Below are 22,705 nucleotides of genomic sequence, written 5' to 3'. Positions count from 1 at the left end.
AGATGGTATTACCTGCTGGACATTTTGCCTGTCGCACCTCCTCCAGTGCACTTTGGGTCAGATGCAGGATCGTCAGCTGGTGCCACCTTTCACTGATGTTTCGCCCCCTAGCCAGTACATCTCCAGGTGGGGGGGCAAGTGGCATCTTGGGACGTCTCCCTACCACTCCCTGCATCTAACCCTATTGGGGTGTCTGACCCCATCTGCTATCTTTCCTCCTTAACCACAACCAGTAGCTTGCTTTTTCTGCCTCTTCTGCTAGCTCCTTGATTGCTCGCTGTAGTTTTGCCCCTGTTGTTCCTAGAGCGCGGAGAAGCTGGATCGCTGACCTGCCAACGAAGCCCCTGCACCCGACCTCCACTGGGTGGATGGATGCTGCCCACCCTGCCTCTTTGCACTCTGCTGTCAGCTTGGTGTACTTGAGCCGCTGGGTCTCGTGTGCAGATGGTATTCCCTCTTCCCACGGCACGGTTAACTCAATGATGAGGACCCGCTTGGCAGCTGTGGACCACATCACGATGTCTGGTCCTAGGGTTGATTGCACAATCTCGCTTGGGAAGATGAGCTGCCTGTCCAAGTCGACACGCATTTCCCACGCCTTCCCAGGGGTTAGCAATGATCTTGCCTGACTGCCCTGCGGCTTTTCCTGGGTCTCTCCTGGTCGTACGAAGGAGATGCTAGTCGTTTGGCTGCTTGCTGTTGCGTTAGCAGCTGTTCTTCTTGTCTCCAGGTGCTCTGCCAACTTCCTCAGCACTTGATTGTGCCGCCATCTGAGACGTCCTTGTGACAGTGCCACTTTGCATGATGCCAGGATGTGTTGGAGGCGTACTTTGTCACTTTCACACAGCGAGCACCTGTCCTACTCCCAAACCACGTGGAGAGGTTCTATACATATCTGTATAATGTATTTGTATTACTAAAACAATTGTTTTAGTAACAATTATTGTCAGGAAAGTGACCCTAGGAAAAAAGAGGAAAAAAACAACACAATTGTCTAAGCATTAAATGGAGGGAGAGTGCTAGTGTTATTTAAATCCAGTAGAAGGCAGTATATTATCTATGATTGTAGCTGCTGTAAACGATCAAGGGGAAGTGACGATGACGACTACAACGAAGAAGAAGAAGAAGAAGAAGGAGGAGGAGGAGGAGCAGGAGGAAGCGAAAGCTGGAAGCGAGGGTAGAGGCCACGATCTGATTTTGCTCCTTAACATACGAAACAAAAAGCTTACATAAGTGCAGAAAGTGTTATTTGATCCCTTTTAGTGGAATCCACCGAGCGGGAGGCATCAAGAAGAGTATTTTCAGCGGACGATACTTTGCCTTTGTCTCACATTTTCATCAATTCTAAACGGTAACGTCATTGTTTGCTAATTAAGCTAGTACCTTCCTGATAGCTGCCCTTATTCGCATCTTTTTTCAAACGACGACATCGAACAACTTCAGTCAGAATTTGAGATACCAATTTTTAGAACGTTATCTTTGCATGTTAGACCTCCATTTGGCCTTATTTCTTTTGACCTACATATGACTACAGATCGCGGCGCCGTTGCTAGTTAGAACTGGCCTAGGCAGCTGATGCTAGCACGTAACTGCGACCGCCATTTAGCCTTCTTTAGCCACTTGTTAGCATTGGCATTATGTTCGTTGCAGCGTGTTTATACTCCGTTATCCAAATTGTTATATTTTTCATTTTTCTTTGCCTGTGGTATTTCTATTCAAACACACTCTTAAAGATATCCTAGCCCGAGTCTTAACATTTTTGTTAACTAAAGTCTCTCCTAAGCGATCACATTTCTTGCCATTGTGTAGCAGTGTTGCAAAATTTTGAAATTTGTAGAATCAAGTCTGTGATTAATTAACTATCTGATAAAGCATGACTTGAACTTTAATTTGATACCTCATTCACCCCTCTATCCCAAATAATAAGTTAAAGCAGATTTTATACCGGAAAATAGTGCCTTTTTAGAGCAGATTTTATACCCGCAAAAAGTGCTTTTGGTCCCCATTGCTTTAACATTGAATCAACACAAAAACTGTGATCGACCCACGGACAACTTACCACAAAATATATAATAACTTAGGCTACGAAAATCTGTTTGAAAAGTCAACCGAGTAGCCATTTAAATGTTTTTCATGATCAAAAAGTCCAGGTAAGAAAGTCAAATGTCATATTTTGCATGTATATGTCTCACACTGCAGTGCAGCAGCACACTGTGTATTCGTTTTCACCCCACACTAACCACAATGCAAACGCGACATGTAGTATTTCCAGCCAAACCCCCCACCCATCTTGTTCCATAGCTCTGGTCTATGAATTTGAAAGGCTTTAAGTTGGACTTAATTTTTCCAAGCAAGAATTGACATATATATATATAAATCTGATATGAAATTGAAGATGAAGTAATCTACAGTACCTAACATGAAAATACACTTGATACAGTATATGGGGGGGAAAAGCATCTTCAAAGACGTCTGCATGGACTCTCCTACAGAGTGCACACGCTCGCTGTCTGATTTTTTTCGTTGCTAAAATATGGGTTTTGTAACATTACTACATTGTGGTTTAACTCTGTTCACATGTGGAAATTGTAATGAAGCCATTGTGTTTTAGGATCATCATGGCTGATGACTTTGACGTTGAGGCCATGCTGGAGGCGCCATACAGAAAGGTGGGTTGAGAGTTAAAAGAAATGAAACTAATGTTCTACACTTGAGCCGTTTATAATTGCAAATGTGACAAAGTTAACATGAATGTTGTGTGGTTTGTTTGAGTAAAACGCTTTAAAGTTTATAAATAAATCCGCATCTATCTCTCTTTATAGACTTCCCTAATGATATCTCACCTCTACTCCCATGAATTCATCTTTGATTCCACTGTGAACTGTGAAAAAAAGGAAGGTAGTTATTGTGCATATACTGATGTACTGTGGTTCACCTTAGGACTAAAAGAGATTTGACCTAAAACACCCAGGCCCTATTCGGTTGCAACCAGGTGAATACCAGTAATGGATAGGCCCATCTTATCTGGCCAGCAAAGTTGGCAGTATTCAAATTTATAACCTGCATTGTTTTATCTCCAATAATTCAATGGATGCTCATTTTGAGCCTTAGACTCTTAAGCTTTTTTCCCCCTTTAAACATTTAAAAAGAAGCTTGATGGTGATGTCATTACCTAACTTCCCTTCCAAGTCACTTAATTGTGACAGTTATGTTCTATATACACATGAAAATGCATTTGCACATTGTCATATTGCAAACACGGTTCTTGTTCATAAATATGAATACTGCCTCTTTGCCTCATTCAAGTTAAGTGTGTATCAGCATCTTGATTTTGCATGCTACACAACAGCAGATATTAATCTAGCAGTACTTCTATTTATTAAGGTCAATGTAATTGTAAAGTGACTTACCATACACTAGTTAAATCACAACTATTATGCCGTAATTACACTCCGTAAGATAATAGTAGCTCGTGGAAGAATTGATGGATTATTCATTTTTTAATATCAGTTTATTTTCCTTGGGCATCAATATTACTAAGAAGTGTGAATCCCTGTTTGCTTCAGGGCAAGATGTGTGACAGAGGTGGCATCGAGCTCTTACAGTCCAAGAACGAAAATGGGTGAAGATCACTGGACTGACACCAACCACAAAGGATCTCTTTTAGCGGCCCTGTGTCAATGCGTGGTCACATGATTAGGCACAAATTGTGGCATTGGTACGACTTACTAGAAGGGGAAGGGTGGAATGAACTGCCAATTGTCAGAGCTCCCTGAACTCAGCTAAAGTGTTGGGACACCCTGCATCCCTTGTATGAAGAGTATTTGGCAGCCTTGTTAAGAACAGAGGGGCAGCTATTGGGGGGAAGGACTCTGTCCAGGCACAGCAAAAGGGATTTTGATGATGTATTATTATTAATTCAAATATTTCTGTATTTTCTCTTGTCCCACCCCACCCCCTTTTTACCATGACGACTTGAAATGTTGCGTCTCCGTCCTCATGATGTTCTTCTATCAACCTTGCTTAGGATGAGGTCAAGTCTTCTCATGCAAACGGACATGATGGCCAGAACAGAAAGTAAGCTATCAGTGCATCACAGTGAACTTCACTTGAAATGTGCATAAATTAAATCAATTCCCTTTGGAACGATACACAGGAAGAGGCGGAGCAAAAGCCGAAGTCCAGGCTCCAAGAAGAGAAGGAGCAGGAGTCGAAGCAAAGACAGAAAGAAGGCCAAGAAGAGGAGCAGGAGCCGCGAAAGGAAGCACAGTCGCAGCAGGGAGCGCCATCGTAGCCGTTCTCGAAGCAGGGAGCGCGCTGGGCGGTACAAAGCTCGCAAGAGTCCAATGTATGTAAACTATATTAATGTTGTGTGTCTATGTAAGGAATTAACACGCATTTGTGGTTCACCTTAGCAGTAATGATAAAACTGACCTGACACTGTTCTTGTATTTATAGACAAGTGTTGGCTTTCATATTGTTAGACTAGTCTGAGAATAAGAGCTGTAACATTTTCATGTGTTTCAGAATATGTACCATTTTTATAGAACTACAAATTGTCTCTCATTTCAGACGCAAGCGTTCCAAAAGTCGCAGTCCTGTCAAAAAAGAGAAAAGTCCCATCAGGTAAAAAGTGTTTTCATACTTATTTTTTGTTGAATGACATTTGTATATTGATCCAGCTGTGTTTGTATGTCTCTAGGCAACCAATTGACAATCTAACACCAGAGGAGCGGGATGCTCGCACTGTTTTCTGCATGCAACTGGCTGCAAGAATCCGAGCTCGAGACCTCGAGGATTTCTTCTCAGCTGTTGGAAAAGTAGGCTTCTGTTCAGTTTTAATGTTAAGTTTGTTCATAAAGTCTGGAAATGTTGTTCGCAACTGTCAATGTTTTGCCTTCCAGGTAAGAGATGTGAGAATGATATCAGACCGGAATTCACGAAGATCAAAGGGGATCGCCTACATTGAGTTTGTGGAGTCGTCTTCTGTCCCCCTAGCCATCGGACTGACTGGCCAACGACTTTTAGGAGTGCCCATCATTGTGCAAGCTTCTCAGGTAGGTCCATGTTCTCATAGGAGTTCACTCCTATTCAAACTTGACACTCATCTAGTGCACATGTTCACAGGCAGAGAAAAATCGAGCTGCTGCAGCTGCTAATAATCTCCAGAAGGGCAGTTCAGGTCCAATGCGGCTGTACGTGGGTTCCCTGCACTTCAACATTACTGAGGAAATGCTTCGTGGGATCTTTGAACCTTTTGGAAAGGTCAGAGTTGAGTTTTACATCTTGAGGAGAGCCAAGTGTGTGCGTGTGCACGTAGACTGATTTGTAATCCTCTGTATTTTTTCTGTAGATTGAAGGCATTCAGCTTATGATGGACAGTGAAACTGGACGCTCCAAAGGATATGGCTTTATATCAGTAAGTCATGCCTTTTTTTAACATGTTTTTTTGTGTTCCGTCTGTGGTTTGCTTCTAGTTTGACTTTTATCGACATAAAAGTTTGCAGATGCAGAGTGTGCGAAAAAGGCCTTGGAGCAACTGAATGGGTTTGAGCTAGCCGGCCGACCAATGAAAGTGGGACACGTCACAGAGCGCTCAGATGCATCAACAGCAAGCTCATTCCTGGACAATGATGAGCTAGAAAGGACCGGCATTGACCTCGGCACCACAGGTCGCCTGCAACTAATGGCTCGACTCGCTGAAGGTTTGTAGTACTCGCACGTCATGATTTTCAGTTTACCGTAGTTGAATGCACCTCCATTTTCCTTCCAAGATGACAGAGTCAGCTTGAATAAACTTATCTTTTCCCTTAAGGGTGTGCAATGTGCCACCTGTAATTTGTGTTTGAAAATTGAGCTTTCTGGTTGTTCTTTCATTGAACCTTTTTTGTTTCTGCAGGAACTGGTCTGAAGATTCCGCCTGCTGCTCAGCAGGCGCTACAGATGACTGGTTCTATACCCTATGGGAACGTAGCCACACCACCAGGTAAGTTTCTTAATTTGGGCTTCTGTCACATTTATTAATATTTACTCAATGTTGTTCATTTTTTTTCAGCTGTTCCAACCCCTGCACCAAGCCAAGCTTTGAACCTTCCATCACAGCCGCTGGCTACTCACTGCCTTCAGCTGTCCAATCTCTTCAACCCACAAGCGTAAGCTTTTTCCAAGTGATCCATGGCTTTCAGAATGTGTCTAGCTAATAAGAATAGTGCTTTGACAGCGTTGGCTTTTTTTCCCTCAGGGAAAATGATCCCAGCTGGGCCAATGAGATCCAAGATGATGTCATCGATGAGTGTAACAAGCATGGAGGAATTGTTCACATTTATGTTGATAAGAACTCTACTCAGGTAAGAATAGTCCTCATGTCTCATTCAGAGAAAATAGGTGTTTGACAAAATAATTTAGAACCATTGGTGTAGATGAATTAACTAGCTTTAAATTCCTGATACCTAAAAATTAAGGAAATCGCCACTATGGATGTTTTTTGGAATTGTTTAATCTCAAATTATGCAATACATATTTTGGTGGTGACCATTGCTCATTTTGCAACTAACTTTAAAGTTAGTTGCAAAACCCAGTTGCACTGGACTAAATCTAACCTGTTGAAACTTGCAGAAGACCTCTGAACTGGTTCTTGGTTCATTTTAAACAATTTTTTTCCAAATATGAAATGGTGTTTATTGCAGGGTAACGTGTATGTGAAGTGCCCCTCCATACCAGCAGCAATGGCCACTGTAAATGCACTTCATGGACGTTGGTTTGCAGGTATGTGCGACTGTCTGGTGATCAACTTTTGCATTCAAGTTGAGATGCTTTTTCCAGACACTGTTTCTTCTTGATTTGCAGGGAAAATGATCAGAGCTGCCTACGTTCCCTTACCAACCTACCACAACCTATTCCCTGATTCAGTAACAGCAAAGCAGCTGCTAATGCCAACACGTCGATAGTGTGACATTCTTATCAAAGTCAGTGTACATACATACATTTCTTTGCATTGATTTGAAATGTCATTGAAAAGGCTGCATTGTAGTCAGTTGGCTCTGTGTAATTGCCTCAAGTCCATGTGTAAACCCTTCAAAATTGGGCAGTTTTGAGTTTGCTTTAAGCTTTGTGGCTTTGTGCTGTGAACCACTGAAAAAATATGCAGGTATCTGTTTTTAAATATTCCTGTCATCTGCTTGTTTGAATCAATACTTAGATTGGAAACGAGTAGCAGAATTTACAAAAGCGTTACGGAATATTGGGCCTTAATTGCCAAAATTATATCTGTCAACAATAATCCTTTGTAACTTTTTACAGCCATAATTTCATTTTTAGTATGAAGGCTCCAATAAACTTTATTTGAAAATTCATTTGCAGTGTCCTTTATTCAAAAATAAAGACAATGTTAGGGGTGCTATGAGACGATGCATGAGATTGGGTCTACAAATGATATTTTAAGTTTTTTATTTTAGTACAATGAAAAAAATATTAAAATGTGACATATTGCAATAAACTAATTTGATTTCCTACTCAACCTTAGATTGCTCCTCATGAAGCTAAACTACTGGCCCCGCCTCTACCCACTGAAACAAAAGACAAAAGGGCTCACTCTGTTCATGCTTTATGAAACAAATGCAGTGACTCTTGCTGCCTGTTGGGAGGCAGGAGATGAGGAAAACACATGCACGTGGCAAGTCGAGGCTGGCAAAATGATCAAGTTCATTTTCATAGATTGACGAGAAATCTTGTCACATTTGAATCTTGCAAGATCTTATGACACCCCGGCCTAATGACACTTCATTTTGAAGAGCAAATAACTTTGATCCTCACATGCAATGTTTTGACTAACTCAGTGGTACCTGATACTGTATTCCACATGGACCTATGAAAGCAGTTTTACTCACATAATCAGAATGGCCTTTACTCCTCACTTTATACAAGCGAAATTGTAGCATATACCATACAATACCATACAATATGATGTGGACAGGGTGATATAAGGCGGAGAGGAAAGGGAACAATGAGAGGGGAGGAGGGAAAAAAAAAAACCCTTCAAACTATGCTCCTACAGGAGAGTACAGTTAGGTAGGTTGTTTGGCTTAGTGGGAAGAGTTGCATTCCAATAGACTGCTACTATTTGTCCATTCTGGTCTATACATACTGAGATGAAGTTGACAGGTCTGGACACGTCTTCAATTCTCACATGAGGATATAACACCCTCTACTGGTAGCAGTAGTAAATACAATAACAGAGCACCTATAGACGACTAATACACAAGGACGCAGAACACGATGCGTGTTCATATGTTGTTTAAAAAAAAAAGTGCAAAATTGCACTTAAAAAAATCTGCGAACCACGATGTAGTGGACACTGTAGGAACACTCTATATGGAATACTTCAGTTTCCCCATGATTGAGACTATTAAAGTAGCATGTCACTCTTAAAATGCCAGACGTCCCTGATAATTATACCCAAGGGACCTGCAGACCTTAAAATGCCAGACGTCCCTGATAATTATACCCAAGGGACCTGCAGACCAGAGTAGTAGCTGATACAGCTCGCAGCTCACTTGACTAGAAAATGTTTATGGTTCATTTGACCACATTGCAAGATACTCTTGAGGTTTACCCTCTGAGGGAATTAATGCTACTCACAAAAAGTTAGGGATATGCGCAACTGTTATGTTCGAGAACAGCAGGTTGTGCACTAAGCGCGTTAAGTACTGATTATGTTGGACGTGCATTCAAAATTAGAGACGCTCCAATTAAGTTCACCTGTAAAGTTTATACACAGCAGTACATTTCAGGTTCAGAGAATTGAAATTTATCTGAAATATCCCTAACTTATATATTATATATTGCATATAGTGCTTTAGATTTGTTAAACTCAGTTACAAGACAAATAATTGAAAGGCTCAATTAAGGGTAGAAATAATTATCTGGTCACTTGTTGGCACTGACATGCTATCAGGAGAGGCACAATCTTAACAGTCATGATGTCCATTGAGCTGTATTCAGAATTTATCTTCGGTATGAGTCCAATCGGTCAACAATTTAAGTAAAAAAATGACTGAATTTGCACATTTCCTGAACGAGTGAAGCCCCCGCGAGAGTGCCTGCCTACGTCACACTGAATTGGATCACGGCGCCTGCTGGATTGTGTTTGTCAGCATGTCGCCAATGTTGCAGAAACATTTTTTATGCACAGTGACTTTCTACAGCTCATGTAATGTCTTTAATGCAAGTTATTCTTGCATCCTGAAGGGGTCAGACGGGTGTGACTTGGAAGGTGCTTGTCAATGCTGTTCTTCCATAGAGCAAAAGCAGTGTTTTTTTAATTTGACTGTTGAAACGTAACAAGGCAAATGCAAGATATTTTTATGCTCTGCTGAATGAAGAAATTTGACTGCCAAGATGTAAGTACGGTATGAGAATTAGTTTTTTTTTAACAAAAGTGAATTCTCTTATCCTCTTAATGAGCAACCTGTATTAACATTAAAGGGGACCTCATTCCAAATGCGCGAACCTCATGATCTGATGCGTTGGCATCGTTTGACAAGAGAATACGACACTAACAACATTTATAGGTCAGAAAAAAGGAAACGCATAATAGGTCCCCAAAAGTCAGTGCCTCACCAGCCATGAACCTCACTGCAAATCACTGCTTGTTGAGCAGGTTTTCCCTTAAAATGTTCATGTGCAGTCTAAAAATGTACTACAATGTTACATGTTTGAACAGAAGTGCATGGGTACTTGATGTAATGTGTTAAATGACTCAAGACGGGTTTAATGCCTATTGTGAACTTTATAACAAAAGCTTACAAACATAACATAACATAACATTCAACTCCAAATTTCTTTTGTCAATTACATCCACATACAACATTGTCTTTTTGGGTTTTTTTTGTTTGTTTTATAAACATTACTCCTCCTCCACAGTGGTCAGTCACCATCTGGAAAGAAAAGAATTACATATAAATGACAATTGTGCAATTCAAATTTACCTCAGATCACAAGTTTGGAAATGTAATGTCTAAGATTTTTTTAATTGACATACAAATGTATTAGAATAATGTATATACAGTATAGAATAAGTACGGTATATAGAATAATTAATGTCCATGAACCTTGTGGTACATTATCAAATTTAAAGAGGATTGCTATGAAATTCATGTACTTGCAACTCAATATACTTTAATATGTTAGTTCTCCACAACCAATACAGAAAAACGGCATCCAGACAAAAGGACTCTGACCTGAAAGGACTCGTCATTTTTTTGGACAGCAGGCCTTGGCCTGGTGGGCTTGTAAGACAGCAATGGCCTCGTCCACCTGATCCAGAAGAAAGGAAGAATTATTTGATAGTTACATTTTTTAAAAACAAGCATATTAAACATTAGGTAAACACATAAGCAGGGACAAATGATGATGCAGACTTAAAGGAAAACTGCATTTAAAAAAAAAACTTTTTTATTTTGTCCATCATCCACAGTCCTTATGTATGACATCAACACGTCTCTATTTTCTGTGCGTTCAAAAGATATAAAAACACAAAGAGACAACTCAAGTTGTCTGAACGTAATGGGCTCCACCTATGCCACCTACAACGAGCGCTATTAAAACACCACCAAAAAAAACGTCCAACAACGTTTTATGGTTTTATATCCATGCTGTGACCATGTAGTAGCAGGTACATTCATGATGACATGCAATACTTACAGTATTTTGCGTATTTTCTTCATTACTGGAACGTCCTTTATCGGCGCATTGATTTCATAGCAGCATAGAAACACCTAAGCCGAGTGTTAGCTTAAACTCAAAAATAAAAACAACAGCAGTGACGGCATCTCGAATATGTAGCCTTACCTTTCGGTAGTGGTCTGAGGCATTGTGAGCATGGCGCTGACGCACCGTGGTTGAATCTGTGGTGAAGCTCGTCACGAGTCGGCTCGTAGCTACTCGGTGTGGTATGGCTAAGTGTCAATGCATCATTAACATACAGTAGTTCGATCGGGGTAACAATGTTAAAATGTTGCTGTAGCTTGGTTAATACGCACATCACATTAAATGTAAATGGAGCGTCGTTGGCATTTTCTGGAGACATTTTCAGATGACTTTATAAGTACGTCCCATACAAGCAGTAATGGTCTGTCTCTTTTTAGCTGTTTTTATATCTTTCGAACACACAGAAAAATACTGTACATGTGTGTTTATGTCTCATATGGATTGTGGATGATTAAAATTAAAAAGAAAGTGCAGTTTTAAAAAATGAACTTTTGCCTTGGAGTGGAGGCACTCTGGTGTCTCCAGCATGTGCAGCAGCTCTGAGTTGTCAATCTCCAGCAGCATACCAGTGATTTTACCCGCCAAGGTGGGATGAAGGGCATGGATCAGAGGGTAAAGACGCTCACCTGTCACAGCACAGATGGAGACAAGTAGTAAATCAATGCTTCTTGGACCAATTACCAATTTAAAAACCACTGACACCACCCAACTCCAAATGCAAATACAGTAGACGCCCCTACAACGTAAATAATCCGTTCCGAGAACCTTTATGTTATAGGGTTTTTATGTTATACGAAGCGTAAAATACATGTAAATAGCCTAATCCGTTCCAAGATCTTTCCAAACTCACCCCTTTGGCCCTTCAAAATATGCAAAGTCCACCAAATATAGTGGGAAAATATAAGAAAACGTTAGCATAAACATAGTACAGTAACATTCCAATATAAAATAAGCTAATAAATAAGATTTCTGTAAATGAATAAAACTGAAAAACAAAAACAATCCTACCGTTCATGAGATGTCTTGATCAGGAGCGCAAGTGGAGGCAGGAAGGAAGAGGAGGACTAGCCTGAGTCGAAACGCGACTCAAAGAGTCTAAGAGTCAGCTGGTCTCACAGACAAACGCACACGCACTACACGATAATGCTGTGTGCAAAATTTTAATTTGGAACTTAACTTAATTGTTTAAGTTAGTTTAAGGGCGACTACGAAGAGGAAGGAGGTTGAACGGACAAGCCTGTCTCTCACACAAACTCACGTACGTGCTGTATAACTCAGCCAAAGAGATGAGAGCGGAGGCGGTGCCCCAATAATCAGCCAATGAGAGCGTGAAGTGTCAGAAGGTGTCACCAAGTGTTAGTCTGAACTTGCACCGACTTGAGGCATTAATAAAGTTGATTGAAAAAAAAAAAAAAACTTGCACTGACTTGACGCTTTGTTATATGGAATTTCTTCTGTGATACGAAGCAAAAACTTTACATAAATTCTTTATGTTCAGTGGAATTTATGTGAAAGGAGGTTTATGTTATGCGAGGTACTACTGTACAAGTAAGGCCAATATTATTCAGTATGTTGCATGGATCTGTCTCTCTTAGTGGAACGAATAGAGTTAGTTGAACAGGCAATAAAATAAGTCACCCCCATCAGGACAATACCTGTCACATTTTGTCATCTCTTAGGTTTTACTTATCTTTCTTACAAGGGGCCCAGTTTTGTATTATTGTTTTAGGGGAAGTGTAATTAAGCATCCACTGAAATTCTGATTTAAAGAATTATTGTTAGAGGTGCTTTCTGCCCACATCAGTACTCTCAAATGACTAAAGGATTCTTTCATACCACCAGCAGTAACAATGTGAAAACCACTGCTATAAATGAACAGGGTCTTTATGACTGACATAACCTGAGGAGAAAAAGCAAAAATGGAAAGACACCATACCAAGAAGCTGCTTCTGGTCCACAAGCGGTGCTGCAGCCAACATCGAGGCAGTGAGAGGCTCATTGCCTTGAGTGTGTACGGGCTCCATCACAGGTGCAGGAACAACCTAAGAAAATATTTTTACAGTCTTAACTGGCAACCAAATGAAGCTTCAGTAAAAAAAGGACAGCTGTACGTGGGGTATTCAGCTAGCACTAGGTGTTTTCCATCGTGGTGCGCAGTCAAGTACCTGGAGTCTGGTCATCGATGCAGGAACAGGGATGACCTGCTGAGGGTTCCGCACTGCTGAGGAATACTTAAACTGGCTGCTCCTGGACACTCCTGACATATCGGCTCGCCCTCCCACAGTCTGGGTTCCGATGTTACCTACATAATAGAAATGACGTGTACGTGACTGATTCTACCATCCACAAATCTACAAGGAGCTGGAACTTACTTGTCTTTTGTGTGGAACCAATGATCCGTGGAGCCTGGGTGGAAGCCTGTCTGACTGTCGCAATGGGAGTGGACCCACGGCGAGGAGCAGAGCCACCAATGTAGTGGGTTGAGTACGACCCTGAAAACAAGGGCATGTAGGGTGAACACATCCATTTGGTCACAAACCCCAACTTGCCATTTCACCCTGCACTCTCGGCGGCTGTCCTGTCCAGCGAGGCACTGATCTCATGTTGCTGACAGCATTGTGGTCGTAGAAGGTGCGGGGAGGAGGCTGCACAGAAGAGTAATTTATTACATTTACATGCTTGTTTAGTGATCAGGTCATTGCAACTCAGAAGAACTTTTAATTACAGCATTAATCATCATATAGTGAATTAGTATGACAAATCTCAAAATGAGGTGGGTTTATGGCAGATACAGTGCTGTGAAAAAGTCTTTGCCTCCTTCCTGATTTCTTATTTTTTTGCATGTTTGTCACAGTTAAATGTTTCAGATCAAACTAATTTAAATATTAGTCAATGACAACACAACTGAACACAAAACGCAGTTTTTAAATGAAACTTTTTATTACTAAAATTGCTACACCAAAACATAGCTAAAAGTAATTGAGATCTATCAGTCTGGAAAAGGTTATAAAGCTATTTCTAAAGCTTTGGGACTCCAGCGAACCACAGTGAGAGCCATTATCCACAAATGGTGAAAACATGGAACAGTAGTGAACAGTAGTGGCCGAACAACCAAAATTACCCCAAGAGCACAGCGACAACTTATTCAAAAGACCCCACAACAACAGCCAAAGAACTGCAGGCCTCACTTGCCGTAAGGTCAGTGTTAATGATTCCACCATGAAACATAAAAAAAAAAAAAGACACTGAGCAAAAATGGCCTGCATGGCACAGTTCCAAGACGAAAACCACTGCTGAACAAAAAAGAACATTAAGGCTTGTCTCAAATTTGGCAGAAAACATCTTGATGATCCCCAAGACCTTTTCAACTTTTTGGAAGGTGTGTGTCCCATTACATCTGGCGTAAAAGTAACATTGCATTTTAGAAAAAGAGCATCATACCAACAGTAAAATATGGTGGCGGTAGTGTGATGGTCTGGGACTGTTTCACTGCTTCAGGAACTGGAAGACTTGCTGTGAGACAATGGACCCATGAATTCTGCTGTCTACCAAAAAATCCTGAAGGAGAATGTCCGGCCATCTCTTCGTGACCTCGAACTGAAACAAACTTGGGTTCTGCAGCAGGACAATGATCCAAAACACACCAGCAAGTCCACCTCTGAATTGTTGAAGAAAAAAAAAGTGAAGACTTTGGAGTGGCCTAGTCAAAGTCCTGACCTGAATCCTATTGAGATGCTGTGGCATGACCTTAAAAGGCGATTCATGTTCGAAAATCCTCCAATGTGGCTGAATTACAACAATTCTGCAAAGATGAGTGGGCCAAAATTCCTCCACAGCTCTGTAAGAGACTCATTGCAAGTTATCGCCAATGCTTGATTGTAGTTGTTGCTGCTAAGGGTGGCACAACCAATTAGGTTTAGTGGGCAATCACCTTTTTTTTTTTTTTTTAAACACAGGACCATGTAGGGTTTTTCTACTGTAATAACTGAATTTATTTTAAATTTTAAAAACTGCATTTTGTGTGCCGTTGTGTTGTGAAACATTTAAGTGTGTCAAACATGCAAAAAAACTAATCAAGAAGGGGGCAAACACTTTTTCACACCATTGTGTATTTGTAGAGAGAGTTTGCTTTCATTTCTCACCCCTGAGCACCTTGAGATGTTCATATTTCTAAGCAATGTCCAGAAGGCTGGAGTTATTTATGTTATAGCTGATTTGCAGACTTTTAGACATTTTTCGGTATTTTTTTTATTTAGTTCAAACAACAAACTGTACGATTAATGGTTAGGATCGGATTTCACCTTGGAAAAAATTTGGATTTGTGAAGAAGACGTGCTTTCATGAAATTAAGTGCACTTTACTTAACATGACTTAAACATTTCTGAGCTTACTAAGAAGTTGAAAACAGCTAGCTGGATGAGAACATAGCCTACCTGCGGCACTGTCATGTAGTAGCTCGTCTGATGATAGGAGTCAATGATTGGACTGGTCATGCTTCTCAAGGTGGCCAGTCTCTGCATGTACTTATTGGTGAGGATGGCTTTACGCTCTTCCCTTCGCTGAGCCAGTGCTACGTAAAGGGGCTTAGTTGCGATAATTCTTCCATTCATCTCGGTTACTGCTTTTGTTGCTTCCTCAGGTGAAGAAAAGCAGACAAAGCCAAAGCCTTTGCTTTGGGAGCCATCGGTCATGACCTACAAGAACAGGTAAGAGATGTCAGCAAAGCTCAAGCAAAACCACAACTTCGCTCCAGACCTTATGTTGGCATGGCTCATTATTTGAATGTATCCTGATTCCATGTGACAAGGCAGATCATGTCATAAGTTAGTGTTAAATAACTTTATATTGTGCTTCCTCTACACACCTTTGCACTTGTTATGGTGCCGTAGGGGGAGAACTCCTTTCTGAGTCTCTCATCATCTATGCTATCATCCAAGTTCTTCACATACAGATTGACACCCTGAAGACAAAGAAATAGTGTGTAATAAGTGATGTTGATGCCAGATGGAAGCTAGAACTCAACACTGCAAATACACAAACATCTATGGCAACATCAAAAACCTAACATATATATAACCTCTAACCGGTAAACTTCAAAACTACTGTCCTGTATACTAGTGGTGTCAGGAGACACCCAACTAACGAGACAAAATGATGCACGAGATTGGGTCCATGAGAACGAAGCTAGTCTAACAGAAATGTACAATAAAAAAATAGGACTGGACAAACAAACTTTATTTAACCGAGTGACAAAACAATGCACGTGCGTTTTGAAGTGTTTATTGTCGCACAAATTGACACTAAACAGTATTGTCAACATTTTTGGAGACCAAATAAACCACTGTTATGATATACATTATTAAATAATATAATGCGATATTTCCTTTAATGTCATCTTTCACGCTGTAAAGTTGTGGTACTGGCGTTTGTGACATGGATGTTCTCACAGGCAATTCGTACTGTCTGTCAAACGTTTGCAGCATTTCTTAAAATGCTGGCTTTACAATGGGGGTGTCAGCATCAATAGTTACAGTTTGTAGTTGAACAATGCCAGCTCACTGTTTTTGTCTTATCTGGTTGTCAATTGACGTCAGGGCTGCCCAGCTATCCTTTGATATTTGTAAAAAAAATTAAAAAAACATTATATTTAAGGACAAATCTTTGTTTTTATTAGTTATTAGTATGAACATGTTTAGCTTGTTCTAGTTACATTATGCCTTTTTACTATATTTTTCCACTTTTGCTGGAATTTTATTTCATTTCTGCAAAGAGCCATATTCCCATATTCCACAGATAGCCTCTATGCCAGGAAGGCGAGGTGTTGCCAGGAGATGCAGGAGTCTGTCCAAGCTCAGCCTTCTTGGCTCTGGTGCCGGTCAGGTGTTGGGTTGCATTGTGTAGGGGTTCATGCAGCTTTCAGACCCGCATTTCACAGTGATACGGAGGTGCCTCTATTCCCGCTCGCCTGTACGTCAAATACGCCACCTTTGTTGACCGCTTGTATTTAATTACCGAATAAATGCATGATGAAAGAAACACTTCCGCAGTATGAGTTACAAAGTGAGTGATAGTATCTGTTTATTGTTTTTCTTTGCCTCTATTTATTTAGACCACACAGATGCATAATAAAAGCGTTGTGATGTTCGGAGGCTCCTTGAGTGTCAGACGAGAGACGTGTTTGAGAGTTGGAGACTCATACATATATAGTGTTGGACTTGCACTGCTGTTGATGTGTTCAGGTCAGAATAAAGTTTTAAAAGAGCATCAGACTGTGTGGGGACGCTATTGTCCCTCAGTCTGCCGTCATAACAGGTGTGGCGCATGCATTAATTACACTAAAAATGTTAACGTAATTAATTAAATAAATCAGTTATCGCTGTTAACGCGTCATTTTAAATAGCCCTAGTTTTGATCCGACAAATCATAAGTAACTGATCATATGTAGCATTACTACAGCTTCTGCTTGGACATTAAGATGGCGGCAGCAGTTCAACTCTGAGCACTGAGATAGGTTGGATTGCACGGTGTGTGTAAAAAAAACTTAATGTGCAGTTCCAACAATGCCTCTTTCATATTACTGTTAATATCGTTCATAGCAGTGATGCCATAGTTCAGCCTGATTGGCTTCTGGCTGCCCTGTTCTCGTGAGACAGCTTTTCTCCAAACCAGAAATCTCTTCACGTTTTAATCTTATGAGACACCTACTAAATGCTCATGATTCGTTTTTCACATTCACAGTTTCAAAATTGACAGATCATCAAAATAGTTGATGTCATTCAGTAACTCACAATTCAATTCGATATGGCAATAATAGAATTACACAATTCTTCAATTAGTTCTGTACATAGCCTGAGCAGTATGTCAGTCAAAATAGCTACGCAGCATTCATTATACATACAGTTCATGTATTACGTTCAGTTAGCATTTGCTATCAAACATTACAGATATACAAGAAATGAAAACAATTCTGCAAAAGACAATGCAGCTAAAGTCAAGGCAACATATTAAAAAGACTTCAGCAATGTGCGCATTTTCTAATTAATCATGAAATAGTTTCACACCCAAACGTGTGCAAAACACGCATTTCATTTAAAAAGCAGAGCCCTCAAACTGACTTATTTTCCTACATAACTAGCAGCTACAAGTGAACGGATAACTTGTTATAGCTACAGGCCTCTTACCATTGAGTTAGTCCGTGTGTCGCTGGAGACATCTGTTCACCACTTACTTTGCCATGCTAATCCGGAGAGGCACTTAATGTCAGCTGACTGATGTCACATGACACCTACAAAGTGACACTTAAGACGTGGGTGACACATGCGATCGACCCACACTACCTGCGCCATTGACCGGTAGACGTAATGGGCAACCCTGATCTATGGGCTATTAAGATTATTGAAATGTTTTAATTGACAAAACATCCAGCTAGATCGATTCCGAAGAGGTGTGACATTGTTAAAAATGAACAATGGCGGCTAGGCCTGTCACGATAATAAATGGGACTAATTCAACGATAAAAACGAAGTCGATAATTTTGCCGGCCTCAATAAATCGACATGTGCGTGCGTGTTTGTTTTCCTCTCTCTCCTCTCTTTACGACACAGACTGGATGACAAGAGGGTTCACTCTGCATCTTTCTGGTGCAATTTTCTTTACAGAGACTTGATACTTCATTTTATTTACTGTTGTGTGTGCTTTTTATTGGAGTGGATTTTTTTTTCTTAATAGAGACAGGGCCTATTTTTTTATTGTTTTTGGTTATGATTGTGATTTTTATTTAAGTGCAATTGCTAAAAGAGATTTTATTTTCTTTGTGGGTTTTTTTGTTTAACATATTGTTACTTTATTTAAAAGCTCTTGACATTCCAATTTTCCAATGTTAAATACACTTGAGAAATTAAAATTGCTTTTGATACAATGTACTCGCATTATTGTGCCATATAATTAATGAAACAATTGTCTCAAAAAATGTTGTCAATAATATTGATTATTAACAATTTGTAGGACAATTATCGTCCAGCAAAATTTGTTATCGTGACAGACCTAATGGCAGCCATCATACAATGCAGTGGCACCTGGTAGCGCTGGATGCGGTCCTGTTTGATCTGGTCAAACCTGCGCTTAAGCTCGCCCTGGCGCTCCAGACGCTTCTGAGCCCGCCCGACATAGAGAAGTTTCCCGTTGATTTCCTTGCCATTCATCTCATCGACTGCCTGAAAGCAGAAGCATCAGAATGTCAATTATTACCACTTCTGCCCAATCAAAATTGGCTACTTTGCACCATCTAGTGAGAATTCATGAGCCAGCACCAACAGTGCAGCTTCAATGCAAAGTCAAAGACTGATCAGCCACACCACAATGAATGTTAAGATTTTAAACTAGTGCAATGGCCTTTTCCCACTGCAAATGTGTAACTTTTTAACCTGGACATAACACAATCCAAACTAAACCAGAAAGTCAGTGAAAGTGAAATCTTTGACAAATTCACCACAGAAACTTGGCAATACCTTTTGCGCGTCCTCATGGTTAGCGTAATTTACGAAGCCGAAACCACGTGAACGACCTCTCTCATCCTTCATCACACGCACACTAAGAGTCCTCCCTAAGAGGAGGCGCAAACAATCAATTTTAACCTTCCAAGAATGATTTAATTTAGTTAAAGCAACATGCACTCTCTTACCAAATGCAGAAAAGACATCTTTTAGCTTGTCATCTGTGTAGTCTTCACCAAAGTTTTTAATGTAAACGTTGGTGAATTTCATAGCTTTTGTGCCAAACTCCAGCTCTCGGTCCTTGCGGGATTTGAAATGGCCAACAAAACTGCAAACATGACCACAGAATCTCCAAGGGCAAATAAATGAAGTAAAACAACGTAACTTCATTGTCCTCCATGAAGAAATAAGTGTTTGGTCATCAAAACAAGTGGTCATAACAAAAAAACAAACCAAAAAAAAGTTATTGACAAATGCCGATATTCTGTTTCTCTTTCACTCAGGATGACAAGACTATGTTTTGTACTTCTCTGTATGCTCACACCCAAAGACAATAATCCTATGAAGAGATCCTACCAATTCACTGACCTACGGGGGAAGGTCGGACATTTGTGCCCAAGGAAATTGGTCGGAGTGATGCAAGACTGATTTTTTTTTGTCCCCTGACTGAGCAAAACACAGAAACATAATCTGCAAAGTCAGAGTCCATCAGTAGTTTGCATGCATGTTCATTCTGCACTACTCTTTGCCTCATTTTGTGTTATCAGATTGATGAACATTTCAAAGACACAACTTCTCAATATACGGCGTTTATGTACTCACACTTTTCTGTCATTCAGCAGCATTCCGTTCATGGTTTCAATGGCACGGTTTGCGGCTTCCTGAGTCTCAAAGTGAACAAAGCCGTAGCCTTTCGAGCCTTTCTCGTCACAAACTACCTACAACACACACTTTAACGTTCTAAAATAATAAACTTATCACCTCCTTACTTAAAACATGATATGCAACTAACTAGCACTTACTTTGCAGGACAAAATATTCCCAAAGGCTGAGAAGGTATCATACAATGCCTTGTTGTCAATAGAATCATCCATGTTCTTGATAAAGATGTTGCCCACGCCAGACTTCCTGAGGCCAGGGTCGCGTTGAGACCACATTATTCGGATGGGGCGTCCCTTGATGACGTCGTAGTTCATTGTATCCAAAGCACACTCCGCTAAAAGACAAGAAAGGGTTTCAGGGAGATGACAAAAGCTCATAAGAGCTCATAAATACTCAGCCATGATATTCCTCATTATACTTGTCACAAAGAAGTCAGAGTAAAGTCTTACTTAGTTGGCAACCACTTGGAAGGACATGCTGTGTGTTCCCCTTTTATTTTTGGACTGAGACACTAGATACTTTGTGTAGTCACCTCAGGGAGGTGCACTTCCTCAGCTGCAAAGTCCATTATGGGATGCCCCGCTGACATTTCAGAGAGAGGGCGCTTTCACATCAATGCACTTTGCAGCTTCAGTGAGACTAAATTTACAGACAATGCCAGTCCCTAATTTGACAAGCAGTGTGTGAATAGGAGCGACTGCCAGTTCAAATGTTACAATGAGTATTAAGTGAAGGCAATGTAAGCCACAATTTACTGTAAGTCCACCACCAAGACTGTCCTAAACTGATAGTGGTGAGATAATTGTTTTAATTGAAATGTTACTAGACCAGGAAAATTGTAGAACAAAGGGTACATTACCATCAGCTGGTTGCTGGAAGTTTATATAGGCATATCCCAAAGATCTCCGAGTGATGATATCACGACACACACGTATTGACATGATTGGCCCCGCAGGAGAAAATTTCTGATACAACATGGCCTCTGTAACATCCGGATGCAGGTCCCCGACATACAAAGAGGCGAGGGGATATGCTGGTCCGCTGCTGTTCATCTTGGTTGACAGCTAGTTCAAAAAAAGTAAAGTAGTACAGAAAACAAATTCAATTAAGAGTTGCCACTTTATTTTAACAAAGCATGCAAATGCTTTTATAATTTGTATGAAAATTATATTATAGACAACAAACGCATGAATATGTTGGAGTAAGTAAGTAATATTTTTTTGATGCCATAAAAATAATAAAGAAGCCTTAGATTGGTGGTGGCAAAATAAGCCTATCCACATTAACTTATAACTAAATCACAGAACGGGGAGCATGGTGGTCTAGTGGTTAGCATATCTGCCTGGCAGTCTGGAGAACGAAGATTCGTATCTTCCGTTGGAACATATGTGTGGGTTTTCTCTGGGTACATTTGCTTCCTCCGGCATCCCCAAAACTTGCATGTTAGGCTAACTGAAGCCTCTAAATTGTCCATAGGTGTGAATGTGAATGGTTGGTTATGTGTAGCCTTTCGTCCCAAGTCGGTTGGGGTAGGTTCCAGCTCACCCATGACTCTAATGAGAAGGCGGTGTATAGAATATGGATCAATAAATCAAAAGTACAGTGCTGTAGAGACAATTTGTTGCCTTTACAAATATAAAAATGTCCAGTTTAAATGTAGTTTGGACATTGTCCTAGGACATAGGACAATAAAGTTGTTTCAAATATTTTAACAAGGAAACTTTATGAAGCTACATGAAGAAAAAAAGCTTCAATTAATTTAAAAAAATCTATTTGGTACAGGTTTTGCGAAATAAACTTTTGACACTTTGACACTAGTCTAATTCGGATATGGTTGAACTCAACTCAGTTGTACTTGCATACAACAGTTTGCTATTGGCAACTCAAAACGACAATGTTTACCTGGGATTGGGTTAAAAATAAATACAAAAGTACTCCTCGACATATCCAAAAGCATAATGAGCTAGATACATTTGACGACACGTACATAAATTCGTAAAGAAGCTATATGGTTAGGGGTATCAAAATCGCACAGAGTACATAGATAAAACAACAAAATGCTGTTACTTACAGCTTTTAAATTGCCAAAATGTTGAAATGGGTTGTGCTGTTCAGGGCGGATAAAGTGGTAACCGAACTCACGTCACTCGAAGAAAAATGTCTAATTACTGCCGCCGAACACCTGCATCACTACTCCGCGTACCTTAGTGCCACTTAACTGTAGAATTAAATCCGCTATAGAAAGTAGTTCTTAAAACCGATTTTAGCACGCCCTCTAGCGGAGATTTTGTGCAAAAATAACCTTGAGGTGGTTTTGCCCACATTATAAAATGACAACAATAGGTTATCTTAAACGAAACTTTATTTCACTGAATGGTCTTTGACACGTTCCTATTTATTACATGTATAGTGAAACTAGTATGGTTTTAAGATACATAAACACAAAGCTAGAATTACACCGACCATGTTTATCTCCAAGTCATCATTGCTTTTCAGAACTATACTAAATTTTCACAACCACGTGTGTGCACTGGGTAATAGACTGTTACAGAAGCAAATTTTAG

The 22,705-nt window shown here is 40.2% G+C and overlaps 2 protein-coding genes across 3 annotated transcripts; one reads left to right on the top strand and one right to left on the bottom strand.

Annotated features, from left to right (window-relative positions):
* The first annotated feature begins 1,125 nt into the window (after positions 1-1,125).
* On the top strand, positions 1,126-7,348 carry rbm39b (RNA binding motif protein 39b). Its single transcript, XM_054786244.1, has 15 exons — positions 1,126-1,351; positions 2,612-2,669; positions 4,028-4,077; positions 4,157-4,348; positions 4,573-4,626; positions 4,703-4,820; positions 4,905-5,057; positions 5,128-5,265; positions 5,354-5,419; positions 5,501-5,705; positions 5,900-5,986; positions 6,056-6,152; positions 6,242-6,347; positions 6,687-6,765; positions 6,847-7,348. The coding sequence occupies exons 2-15, from the start codon at positions 2,619-2,621 to the stop codon at positions 6,945-6,947; spliced, it is 1,497 nt and encodes a 498-aa protein (XP_054642219.1). The 5' UTR covers positions 1,126-1,351; positions 2,612-2,618; the 3' UTR covers positions 6,948-7,348.
* Positions 7,349-9,741: 2,393 nt separating this feature from the next.
* Positions 9,742-22,415, bottom strand: LOC129187222 (embryonic polyadenylate-binding protein-like). 2 transcript variants are annotated; one of them, XM_054786144.1, is made up of 16 exons: positions 22,213-22,415; positions 21,001-21,205; positions 20,282-20,475; positions 20,082-20,197; positions 19,448-19,587; positions 19,275-19,369; positions 18,843-18,980; positions 15,632-15,727; positions 15,201-15,461; positions 13,325-13,412; positions 13,140-13,259; positions 12,933-13,069; positions 12,704-12,809; positions 11,263-11,393; positions 10,239-10,314; positions 9,742-9,935 (listed from the first exon to the last, which is right to left on the bottom strand). In XM_054786144.1, the coding sequence occupies exons 2-15, from the start codon at positions 21,191-21,193 to the stop codon at positions 10,252-10,254; spliced, it is 1,878 nt and encodes a 625-aa protein (XP_054642119.1). In that variant the 5' UTR covers positions 21,194-21,205; positions 22,213-22,415; the 3' UTR covers positions 9,742-9,935; positions 10,239-10,251. The 2 variants fall into 2 exon arrangements, with proteins under 2 accessions (XP_054642119.1, XP_054642129.1); XM_054786154.1 differs by lacking the exons at positions 19,275-19,369; positions 19,448-19,587; positions 20,082-20,197 and having other exon boundaries at positions 22,213-22,413.
* Between the last annotated feature and the right edge of the window lie 290 nt (positions 22,416-22,705).

This window comes from Dunckerocampus dactyliophorus, chromosome 1 (assembly GCF_027744805.1).
Source record: "Dunckerocampus dactyliophorus isolate RoL2022-P2 chromosome 1, RoL_Ddac_1.1, whole genome shotgun sequence".
NCBI lineage: Eukaryota > Metazoa > Chordata > Actinopteri > Syngnathiformes > Syngnathidae > Dunckerocampus > Dunckerocampus dactyliophorus.
This window is presented reverse-complemented; position numbering and strand designations above follow the sequence as displayed.